Source organism: Stegostoma tigrinum, chromosome 7 (assembly GCF_030684315.1).
Source record: "Stegostoma tigrinum isolate sSteTig4 chromosome 7, sSteTig4.hap1, whole genome shotgun sequence".
In the NCBI taxonomy this organism is placed as follows: Eukaryota; Metazoa; Chordata; class Chondrichthyes; order Orectolobiformes; family Stegostomatidae; genus Stegostoma; species Stegostoma tigrinum.
In genome coordinates, this window is record NC_081360.1 from 4,731,176 (window position 1) to 4,743,996 (window position 12,821).

General features: G+C 45.0%; 1 protein-coding gene across 2 annotated transcripts in view; it reads right to left on the minus strand.

The window, feature by feature from the left end:
* cps1 (carbamoyl-phosphate synthase 1, mitochondrial) overlaps positions 1–12,821 on the minus strand; it is a 217,527-nt gene that overhangs the window by 69,089 nt on the left and 135,617 nt on the right. For both annotated transcript variants that reach the window (XM_048534767.2, XM_048534769.2), the window contains exons 20-21: positions 12,324–12,500; positions 3,737–3,855 (exon numbers count right to left, since the gene is read on the minus strand). In XM_048534767.2, coding sequence (XP_048390724.1) covers positions 3,737–3,855; positions 12,324–12,500 — 296 coding nt within the window. The remainder of the gene's footprint in view (positions 1–3,736; positions 3,856–12,323; positions 12,501–12,821) is intronic.

The window sequence follows — 12,821 nt, forward strand, 5'->3', positions numbered from 1 at the left end:
GCTGACCACAGACGTAAGACTGACTGGTCTGTAATTTCCAGGGATTTCCCTATTCCATTTCTTGAAAAGAGGAATAACATTTGCCTCCCTCCAATCTTCCGGTACGACTCCCGTGGAGAGTGAGGAAGCAAAGATCTTCGCCAGAGGCTTAGCAACCTCTTTTCTCGCTTCCCGGAGCAACCCAGGATACATCTGGTCTGGCCCTGGGGATTTATCAATCTTAATGTTTGCCAAAATTTCCAGCACATCAACTTCCTCAATCTTGATCTGTCCAAGCCTGTTTTCCTGCTCATCAAAGTTCTCATTCACAACAAGGTCCCTTTCCTTCGTGAAAACCGAAGCAAAAAAACTCATTTAGGGCTTCCCCTATCTGCTCAGACTCCACGCACAAGTTCCTACGCTATCCCTGATCGGCCCTACCTTCTCCCTGATCATACTCTTATTGCTCACATATGAGTAAAATGCCTTCGGGTTCTCCCTAATCCTTCCTGCCAAGCCTTTCTTGTGCCCCCTCCTGGCCCTCCTCAGTCCACTTTTGAGCTCCTTCCGAGCAAGCCTGTAATCCCTTAAAGCTGTACTAGACCCTTGCTTCCTCCACCTTACGTAAGCTGCCTTTTTCTTTTTGACGAGAAGCACCTCTGTTCCTGTCATCCAAGGCTCCTTAATCTTACCCCTTCTTACCTGTCTGAGGAACAAATTTATGCATGACTCACAAAAACTGCTCCTTAAACAGCCTCCACATGTCTGCTGTGTCCTTTCTGTGGGACAATTGCTCCCAATCTGTACTTCCCAACTCCTGCCTGATAGTGTCATAGTTTCTTTTTCCCCAGTTAAATATCTTCCCCTGGTAACTGCTCCTTTCCCTTTCCATGGCTATGGTAAATGTGAGGCTGTTGTGGTCACTGTCGCTAAAGTGCTCTCCCACCACGAGATCTGACACCTGTCCTGGCTCATTGCCGAGCACCAAATCCAAAATGGCCTCCCCCCTCGTCGGCCTGTCCTCATACTGAGTCAGGAAACCCTCCTGAACACACCTGACAAAAACGGCTCCATCCAAACCATCTGCACTAAGGACGTTCCAATCAACATTGGGAAAGTTGAAGTCACCCATAACAACAACCCTGCTACGTTTGCACTTTTCAACAATCTGCCGGCCTATGAGTTCTTCCATCTCCCTACTGCTATTTGGGGGTCTGTAGAAAACCCTCAGTGAGGTGACTGCTCCCTTGCTGTTCCTAACTTCCACCCATACTGACTCAGTCGATAAACCTTCCTCGGCAACCTCAGCCCATACCACCTCAGTAGACGTGACCTCATCACAAGTTCTTTCAGCCACCGTTACACTGTCCTTGACCAACAAAGCCACACCTCCCCCTCTTTTACCACCTTCCCTGACCTTAATGGAAGATCTAAACTCTGGAACCTGCAACATCCATTCCTGACCCTGCTCCATCCATGTCTCCGAAATGGTCACAACATCGACGTCCCAGGTACCTATCCAAGCTGCAAGCTCACCTACCTTATTCTGGATACTCCTGGCATTAAAAAGTAGACACACTTCAATCCAGCTTGCCGTCTGCCAGCACACTCCTGTGACAGGGAGGTCCTGACCATATCCTCCCTACCTATAATCATCTATAATCCTCACAATTTTAAAAACCTTCCACCGCCTCAACTTCCACGCTCCAGTGAAAAATGTCCCAGACTATCCACCATCTACCGATAAGTCAAGCCTTCCATTCCTGGCAACATCCTGGTAAATATTTTCTGAATCGTCTCCAGCTTGATAACATCCTTCCTATTACAGGGCAACTAGAACTGGACACAGTACTCTACAAGAGGCCTCACCAATGTCCTTTCCAACCTCAACCTTTGTGGTCCTGCATCCTTCATGCTAGTTTTCTCTGTCATTCAATTCCCTACACTTTTTTGACATGTTCTGATCTTGTGGCCTACCACTAATCTTTATAGCATTTAACACCTGTACGGCAAGTTAGACAGGGGATAGTCAATGGATTTTGATTTTCAGAAGGCCTTTGACAAGCTGCTAAATAAGAGCCATGGTGTTAGGGGCAAGGTTCTGGCATAGTTAGACAATTACTGACTGGCAGAAAGCAGAGGGATAAGGGGTCTTTTTCAGGTTGGCAGTTGGCAATTAGTGGTGTGTGTCAGGAGTCCACGTTGTGACCACAACTACTCACATTATGCATTAACAATCTGCATGAAGGAACTGAAGGCATTGTTGCAACGTTTCCTGATAACACAGAGTGGTGGAGAGACAAGTAGTGTTGAGGAAGCTGGCAGAAGAACTTGGCTAGGTGAGTGGGCAAAGAAGTGGCACATGGAGTAAAATGTGGGAAAGTGTGACTTTTGCAGGAAGAATACAGGCGTAAACTCAAAAAGGGGAAAGGCTTCAGAAATCTGAAGCTCAGAGGTATTTGGGAGTCCTAGTTCAGGGTTGTCTGGATGTTAAAGTGCAGGTTCAGTTGGCAGTTAGGAAGGAAATGCAATGTTGGCATTATTTCGAGAGGGCTAGAATAGAAGAGCAGAAATGTACGACCGAGGCTGTATTAGGCTCTGGACAGATCACATCTGGAATACTGTGATCAGTTTCGGACCCCGAATCTAAGGAAGAATTTTCTAGTGTTGGATGGCATCCAGAGATGTCTACAAGAGTGATCCTGCAGATGAAGAGCTTTCATAAGAGTAGTTGAGGACTCAGGGCCTCAATCAACGGAGTTTAGTAAGATGACAGGGGTGGAGGGGGATATCTAATTGAAACGTAGAGAATACTGAGCGGGCTAAATAGAGTGGGCATGCAGAAGATGTTTCCAATAGTAGGAGAGACTAGGACCTGAGACCTCAGCCTTGAAGAATGGCCCTTTAGAACGGAGATCAGGATGAATTTCCTTTAGAGAGTGGCGAATCTGTGGAACTCATTGCTGCATAAGGCTGTGGAAGCCAAGTCATGAGAGCATTTAAGACAGACATAGATAGGTTCTTGATTGATAAGGGAATCAAGGGTTATGAGGAGAAGCATTTTAACCATAACAAAAACAAAGTTGCTGGAGAAGCTTAGCACATCTGGCAGCATCTGTGAAGAAAAAAACAGTTCGGGTCCAGTGACCCTTCCTCAGGCCTCCTTCACAGATGCTGCCAAACCTGCTGAGCTTCTCCAGCAAATTTGTTTTGTTCCTGATTTATAGCATCCACAGTTCTTTTGGTTTTTATTTAACCTTTTAGCCATGTTTGAATGGTGGAGCAGACTCAATGGGTCAAATGGCCTAATTCTGCTTCTATGCTGCTTATGGCCTTTTCTTAGACATGCTCCAACCTTAACTTCCTCAGTAAGCTGCAGATGGTACACCTTCCCATTCGGTCTTTTGTTCTCAATGAAATTACTTACCAGAGAGTGGCTTATAACAAGTGGGATGCAAGGGCAAAGCTGCTAATTTGTGGGAGAGAACAAGTAAAGCCAGTGATGGATGAACACAGAAACTGGGGTGCACAGAGAAAGATCACAAGAGTACCCATGTTTTACCTGAAATTCACAGGTAAGTAAGCAGGATCCTAAGGCCTTTGGAAGGTTCCCAAATAGCTTTCAGAATGGTTGTGAAGCAATGCTTAAATTTTTCACATGGGTTTTCTCATCATCGCTCTCTTGGCCCTTCTGGAAGGGTTCTTTCCACTAGCTCAGTGCACACAGCTGCACGTTTCAATCATTACGGACAATTACCTGTTGTGCTTGGTTAATTCTTTCTCCAGCATCACTATTTGCTGGAGTCTGTACAAGAACCATTTGTCAATAGCAGTCAGGTCATAAATTTCATCCACTGAGATCCCGCTGTGTAAGGCCTGCAGGAGAAGGAACATCAGCAACAGCTAGTGAGAAACTCCTGGAAGATCCACACAGAAAATACTTCACAAACCAACTCTATCCCAAAGGAATCGAATGAGGCTTCTTGCAGCTAAGTCTACATTTGGAAAGTGGGAATCTTTTAAATGTGGCATAGTGAGAATTCAGGGCCAGCCTGTTTCTGTAAGAGTGAAGGGCAAGGTCAGTAAGTATTGGATGTCAGTGGTTATCATGAGTTTGATAAAGAAGGAGAAAGGAATGGAAGCATATGTCAGGTACAGCACATTAAAAACAGGGGAGGCCCTTCAAAATTAGTGTGTGCAGTTGCTTATAAAAGAAATTAGGAAAGCAAAGGGGGGGCCAAGGAATTTCTTTGGCAAATGGAATCAAGGAAAACTTCAAGGCTTTTTATAACCATATTAAAAGAACACTGTGAGAAGCTAGAGAAGTGATTGCTGAGCTGTTGCTGAGATATTTGAATCATCGATAGTCACAGGTGAGCTGCCAGAAGACTGGAGATTGACTAACATGGTGGCACTATTTAAGAAAGGTGGTAAGGAAAGACAGGGGACCATTAGACTGGCGAGCCTGACATCAGTCAAGTTGTTGGAGGAGATCCTGAGGGACAGGATTTACAAGTACTGGAAAGGCAAGGACTCATTAGGCATTGTTGATATGGCTCACTTGCTTGAGTTTTTTTGAAGAAGTAACAAAAGGATTATTAAAGGCAGAGAGGTGGATGTGATCTATATGGGCTTCAGTAAGGTGCTTGACAACGTTCCACATGGTAGACTAATTAGCAAAGTGAGATCACATGAAATACAGGAGAACTAGCCATTTGGATGGCTAGTCTCAAAGGTAGGAGGGCAGAGGGTCATTGCGGTGGCTTTTTCAGACTGGAGGCAGCAAAAAGCTGTGTGACACAAGGATTGGTGCTGGGTCCACTGCTTTTTGTCATTTATATAAATGATTTGGAGGTGAATATAGGATGCTATGGTTACTCAGTGTGCAGATGACACCAAAATTGGTTGTGTAGTGGACAGCAAAGAAGGTTATCTCAGAGTACAATAGGACCTTGATCAGATGGGTCAGTGGGCCAAGGAGAAGAGATGAAGTTTAATTTAGGTAAATGGGAGGTGATGCATTTCGTTAAAGCAAACCAGGCAGGGCTCATAATTATTGTTAGCGCTCTGGGGAGTGTTGCTGAACAAAGAGACCTTAAAGTGCAGGTTCATAGTTCCGTGAAGTGGAGTCACAGGTGGACAGGATCGTGAAGAAGTGGTTGGGTATGCTTGATTTTGTTGGTCAGTACATTGAGCATAAGAGTTGGGAGGTCACATTACAGCCGTACAGGACATTGGTTAGGCCACTTTTGGAACACTGCACGCAATTCTGGTGTCCCTGCTACTCCGTTGTGAAATTGAAAGTTTTCAGAAAAACCTTGAGAGGATTTTGGCAAGGTTGGAGGGTTGAGCTATAGGGAGACGCTGAAATTGGCTGGGTCTAATTTCCCTGGAGGGTCAAGGGTGAGGAGTGTCCTTATAGAGGTTTATAAAATCATGAGGGGCAAGGATAGGATGAATAGCCAAGGTCTTTTCCCCAGGGCAGGGAAGTTCAAAACTAGACTGCATAGGTTTAAAGTGAAAGGGGAAAGATTTAACAGGGACCAAAAGGGCAATTTGTTTCACACAGACTGTGGTGCACATTTGGGTTAAGCTACCAGTGGAAAAAGGCGAAGGCTGGTAAAATTACAACATTTAAATGGCATCTGGATAGTCACATGAATGGGAAGAGTTTCGGGGGATACGGGACCAAATGCTGACAAATGGGACTAGATTAATTTAGGCCGTCTGGTCGGTATGGATGAGTTGGATCAAAAGATCTGTTTCCATTGTGTACATCACTATGACTCTATGAGTAAGAGGGAAAGAGAGGGACCTATTACAGGCCAAACGACCAACCTGTGTATGGGTGTCAGTGGCCATGGATGAGGTCTTAAATGAATGGTGCAGCGCAAGGATCTGCAAGCTAGGTGGATTGGCTATGCTAAATTGCCCGTACTATTCAGGGAGGTGTAGATTACGTAGGTGATAGGGGGATGGGTCTGGGTGAGATGCTCCAAGTGTCGGTGTGGACTTGTTGGGCCAAAGGGCCTGTTTCCACACACTGAGGATTCTATGATTCTATGATTCGATGAAGACTCCTCGTCTATATTCATAGACATGAGTTAGGAAGCATGGACTGGGAGCAGTTGTTCCATGGTAAGGGAACTATCGACATGTGGAGACGGTTTAAGGAACAGTTGTTGGGAGTGATGAGTAAATATGTCCCACTGAGACAGGCAAGAAGGGGTAAGATTAGGGAACCTTGGATGACGAGAGCGGTGGAGCTTCTAGTGAAAAGGAAGAAGGTAGCTTACATAAGGTGGAGGAAGCTAGGGTCAAGTTCAGCTAGAGAGGATTACATGCAGGCAAGGAAGGAGCTCAAAAATGGTCTGAGGAGAGCCAGGAGGGGGCACGAGAAAGGCTTGGCAAAAGGAATCCGGGAAAACACAAAGGCATTTTACACTTACGTGAGGAATAACAGAATGGTCAAAGAAAGAGTAGGGCCGATCAGGGATAGCATAGGGAACTTGTGTGTGGAGCCTGAGAAGGTAGGGGATGCCCTAAATGAGTTTTTTGCTTCTGTCTTTACGAAAGAAACGAACTTTGTAGTGAATGAAACCTTTGAAGAGCAGGTGTGCATGCTGGAATGGATAGAGATAGACGAAGCTGATGTGCTGAAAATTTTGTCAAACATTAAGATTGACAAGTCGCCAGGCCCGGATCAGATTTGTCCTCGGCTGCTTTGGGAAGCGAGAAATGCAATTGCTTCGCCACTTGCGAAGATCTTTGCATCCTCGCTCTCCACTGGAGTCGTACCTGAGGACTGGAGAGAGGCAAATGTAATTCCTCTCTTCAAGAAAGGAAATAGGGAAATCCCCGGCAATTATAGACCGGTAAGTCTCACGTCTGTCGTCTGCAAGGTGTTAGAAAGGATTCTGAGGGATAAGATTTATGACCATCTGGAAGAGCATGGCTTGATCAAATACAGTCAACACGGCTTTGTGAGGGGTAGGTCATGCCTTACAAACCTTATCGAGTTTTTTGAGGATGTGACTAGAAAAGTTGATGAGGGTCGAGCTGTGGATGTGGTGTATATGGACTTCAGTAAGGCATTTGATAAGGTTCCCCATGGTAGGCTCATTCAGAAGGTCAGGAGGAATGGGATACAGGGGAACTTAGCTGCTTGGATACAGAATTGGCTGGCCAACAGAAGACAGCGAGTGGTTGTAGAAGGAAAATATTCTGCCTGGAAGTCAGTGGTGAGTGGAGTTCCACAGGGCTCTGTCCTTGGGCCTCTACTGTTTGTAATTTTTATTAATGACTTGGACGAGGGGATTGAAGGATGGGTCAGCAAGTTTGCAGACGACACAAAGGTCGGAGGTGTCGTTGACAGTGTAGAGGGCTGTTGTAGGCTGCAGCGGGACATTGACAGGATGCAGAGATGGGCTGAGAGGTGGCAGATGGAGTTCAACCTGGATAAATGCGAGGTGATGCATTTTGGAAGGTCGAATTTGAAAGCTGAGTACAGGATTAAGGATAGGATTCTTGGCAGCGTGGAGGAACAGAGGGATCTTGGTGTGCAGATACATAGATCCCTTAAAATGGCCACCCAAGTGGACAGGGTTGTTAAGAAAGCATATGGTGTTTTGGCTTTCATTAACAGGGGGATTGAGTTTAAGAGTCGTGAGATCTTGTTGCAGCTCTATAAAGCTTTGGTTAGACCGCACTTGGAATACTGCGTCCAGTTCTGGGCGCCCTATTATAGGAAAGATGTGGATGCTTTGGAGAGGGTTCAGAGGAGGTTTACCAGGATGCTGCCTGGACTGGAGGGCTTATCTAATGAAGAGAGGTTGACTGAGCTCGGTCTCTTTTCATTGGAGAAAAGGAGGAGGAGAGGGGACCTAATTGAGGTATACAAGATAATGAGAGGCATGGATAGAGTTGATAGCCAGAGACTATTTCCCAGGGCAGAAATGGCTAGCACGAGGGGTCATAGTTTTAAGCTGGTTGGAGGAAAGTATAGAGGGGATGTCAGAGGCAGGTTCTTTACGCAGAGAGTTGTGAGAGCATGGAATGCGTTGCCAGCAGCAGTTGTGGAAGCAAGGTCATTGGGGTCATTTAAGAGACTGCTGGACATGTATATGGTCACAGAAATTTGAGGGTGCATACATGAGGATCAGTGGTCGGCACAACATTGTGGGCTGAAGGGCCTGTTCTGTGCTGTACTGTTCTATGTTCTATGTTCTATGTTCTATGAGAAAGTCTTTGCAGTCAGGGATTTCATTTGGGATTGTAATGTCCCAGAACATGTTACGATTAATAAGGAGGAGATATTAGAACAAAAAACATTACAGCACAGGAGCAGACCATTTGGCCCTCCAAGCCTGCGCAGACACATTTTGCCATTCCATACTAAAACTGTTTTCACTTACAGGACCCTTATCCCTCTGTTCCTTTCCTTTTTATGTATTCATCCAGGTGCTTCTTGAATGCTGTTTTTGTGTCTGCTTCCACCGCCTCCTCTGGTAGCGCAATCAAATCATTCACCACCCTTTGTGTGAAAATCTTGCCTCACATATCTCTTTTGAACTTGACCCCCACACCTTGAACCTGTGTACCCTGGTAATTGACCCCTTCACCCTGGGAAAAAGCCTCATACTTTCCACCCTTTCCATGTCATCACAATCTAATAAACTTCTAATAGATCGCCCCTCAACCACCTGCCTTTCAGTGAAAACAAACCCAGCCACCTGTCTACATAGCTAAAATCCCTCATACCAGGCAACATCCTGGTAAACCTTTACTGTACCCTCTCCACATCTAGTACTGTGGTGACCATAACCGCACACAATATTCCAAGTGTGGCCTAACTGCAGTTCTGTAAAGCTGCAGCATAACTTGCCTATCCTTACACTAAATGCTCCTTCCAATGAAAGTAAGCATGCCATAAAGCCTTTTTCACTATATTATCTATCTGTGCTCCACCTTCAGTGATCTGTGGACCAGCACATCCAGATCCCTCAGCATATCAATACTCCTAAGGTTACTGCCACTCACTACATAATTTCCACCTTTGCTTGACCTTCCAAAATGCATATTAGATGTTACATTGGGCATCAAGGTGCACAAATTTCCAGTGGTCGGATGAGATGGTTTGCTAAAGAAATTGTTAAGCAGAAGAGGGAGGCTTATGTGACGATGAGAAGGGACGGTTCAGATGAGGCGATGGAGAGTTACAGATTAGCTAAGAAGGATTTAAAGAGAGAGTTAAGAAGAGCAAGGAGGGGACATAAGTAGACACTGGCAGGTAGAATAAAGGAGAACCCTAAAGCTTTCTATAGGTATGTGAGGAATAAGAGGATGACTAGCGTAGGAATAGGGCCAGTCAAAGACAGAAGTGGGAAGTTGTGTGTGGGCCCTGTGAAGATTGGAGAGGTGCTAAATGATTATTTCTCATCTGTTTTCACTGAGGAACAGGAGAATATTGTAAAGGAGATGACCGAGTCACGGGCTACTAGAATTGAAATGACTTAAGTTAGTAAGGAGGAGGTGTTATCAATTCTAGAAGGTGTGAAGGTAGATAAATCTCCTGGGCCGGATGGGATTTTTCCAAGGATTGTCTGGGAAGAGGTGGCAGAGCCTTTGGCCTTGATCTTTGAGTCCTCATTGTCTACAGGTTTAGTACCAGAGGGCTGGAGGATTGCAAATGTTGTGCCCTTGTTCAAGAAGGACAGTAGGGATGACCCAGGTAATTATAGACCTGTGAGCCTTACGTCTGTTGTAGGAAAAGTTTTGGAAAGGATTATAAGAGACAGGGTTTATAATCATCTAGCAAGCAACAATTTGATTGGAGATAGTCAGCACAGATTCATCAAGGACACGTCGTGTCTCACAAACCTCATTGAGTCTTTTGAGAAAGTGACCAAGCATGTGGATAAAGGTAGGGCAGTTGACGTGGTGTACATGGACTTCAGTAAAGCCTTTGATAAGGTTCCACATGGTAGGCTATTGGAGAAAATACAGAGCATAGGATTGAGGGAGATTTAGCAGTTTGGATTAGAAACTGACTTTCTGTAAGAAGGCAACGAGTGGTGGTTGATGGAAAATATTCAGCCTGGAGTCAGGTCACTAGTGGTGTGCCTCAAGGATCTGTTTTGGGGCCACTGCCGTTTGTCATTTTTATAAATGACTTGGACGCAGGCATTGATGGATGGGTTAGTAAGTTTGCAGATGACACTAAAGTCGGTGGAGTGGTAGACAGTGTGGAAGAATGTCGCAGGGAGACTTGGATAAACTGCAGAATTGGGCTGAAAGATGGCAAATGGAGTTTAATACGGATAAATGTGAGGTGATTCACTTTGGGAGGAATAATAGGAAGGCAGAATACCGGGTCAATGGAACGATTCTTGGTAGTGTAGATGTGCAGAGGGATCTTGGTGTCCATGTACATAGATCCCTGAAAGTTGCCACCCAGGTTGATAGTGCTGTTAAGAAGGCTTTCGGTGTTTTAGGTTTTATTGGTAGAAGGATTGAGTTCCGGAGCCGTGATGACATGATGCAATTGTACAAAACGCTAGTGCGGCTTCATTTGGAATATTGCGTGCACTTCTGGTCGCCCCATTACAGGAAGGATGTGGAAGCATTGGCAAAGGTACAGAGGAGATTTACCAGGATGTTGCCTGGTCTGGAGCGAAGGCCTTATGAAGAAAGGCTGAGGGACTTGGGTCTGTTCTCATTGGAGAGAAGGAGGCTAAGAGGGGATTTAATAGAAACATACAAGATGATCAGAGGATTAGATAGGGTGGACAGTGAGAGTCTTTTTCCGAGGATGATGACTTCAGCTTGTACAAGGGGGCATAGCTACAAATTGAGGGGTATTAGATTTAAGACAGATGTCAGAGGCAGGTTCTTTACTCAGAGAGTGGTAAGGACATGGAACGCCCTGCCTGCCAATGTAGTTAACTCAGCCACATTAGGGGCATTTAAACAGTCCTTGGATTAGCATATGGATAATGATGGGATAGTGTAGGGGGAGGGGCTTAGATTAGTTCACAGATCGGCGCGACATCGAGGGTCGAAGGGCCTGTTCTGCGCTGTATTGTTCTACGTTCTATGTATCCCAGTCAATGAGTGAAAGGCCAGGATACTGACTGCCGGGACTCTGGCAGATATATTTAATACTTTGCTGGCGACAGGTGAAGGGCAACTGGATTATAGGTGAAAGATAACTGGATTATAGTTAATATAGTTTCTTTGGTCATGAAACGTAGCAGAGATAGGCCAGGTAATTACAGACTAGTTAGTTGAAGTTAGTGGTACAGAAATTATTGGAAAAATGTCTGAAAAAAAGGATTGATCAGCCATAGTCAGCACATATTTATTAAAGGGCAATTCTCTCATAAATTTAATTGCCTTTTTTTTAAAAAAGGTGACTGAATATATTGATGATGGTTGTGTAGTTGATGTGGTTTACGTGGACTTTTACTTAAGGCCTTTGACAAGGTTCCACATAGAAGGGTTGTCCAAAAGATAACAGCCTAAAGGATACAAAGTAATTTGGCAAACTGAATCCAAATTGGCCTGTAAATATCAGACCAAGGGTGATAGCCGAGAGTTGTTTTTGTGATCAGAAGACTGTGACAAGCAGTGTACCACAGGGATCAGTGCTGGGATCCTTGCTGCTTGTTGGGTACATCAATGGCCTGGATATGAGTGTAGATGGTACAGTTAGTAAGTCTGTAGATGACGTGAAAATTAGTGGTGTTACTGATAGTAAGGAGAACTGTCTCAGGCTACAATCATATTTAGATCAGCTGGTAAATTGGACAGAGCAATGGCTGATAGAATTCAAACCTAGTAAGCCTGAGGTGATGAATTTTGGGAGGTCTAATTAGGGGAATGATATCCACATTAATATTCCTTAGTGACTGGACATTCAAAGAACAAAGAGACCTTAGTGTATGAATCCATAGGTCCCTGTCAGCACAGATAGGCAGGATGGTGAAGAAGGTAAATGGGATGTTTGCCTTCATTAGATGAGGTTCGATTCCACTCTTGGGTGACTGTCTGTGTGGAGCTTGCACATTCTCCCTGTGTCTGCATGGGTTTCCTCTGGGTGTTCCAGTTTCCTCCCACAGTCCAAAGATGTGCAAGTTAGATGGATTTCCCATGCTAAATTGCCCATTGTGTTCGGGGACGTGCAGGCTAGGCAGGTTAGTCATGGTAAATATAGCAGGATGGGTCTTCGGAGCGTTGGTGTGACCTGTTGGGCCAAATGGCCTGTCCTAACACTGTAGGGATTCTATGCTGCTTCTATAAGATTTGACAGTCTGCACCCAAAAGTTTTAAAGGAAATGGCTTACCTTTGCCAAGGAGTAGATACGGTGAATTGAGGGAACAGCCAGATCCTTCTGAAGATCAAAGTCCTCAGACCATAGTTTCTTCATTGGGAGCCGTGGCACAAAGCCTTCGACAGAAGGGTGGCACATTCTCAGAGCCTTCTGGAAACTTTCTTCAAACGTGCGACCGATAGCCATTACCTGGGAAACACAAACAAGCAACTCAGAGGAGTACAGACCCAACACCTGGGCCCAGCTTCAAAAGCCAGGTCTTTCTGCACACATTACAGATAGAGTCATTCCTCTCAACGTCAACGATGGGATCCTGGAACTGAAAACACACTTGCTCTTAGAAACCAGACAACTGCTTCAGAATTTCACCAGATGGTGAACAGGAAATCAAAATTCATTAACTACCCGTTCAGTGTAACCTCCCCAGTGTGGAATTTTCTGAATTATATATTTCTTAACCATAAACATGTGAGCCAAGAAACGCTGCAGCTAGAAATATTTGCTGAGGGA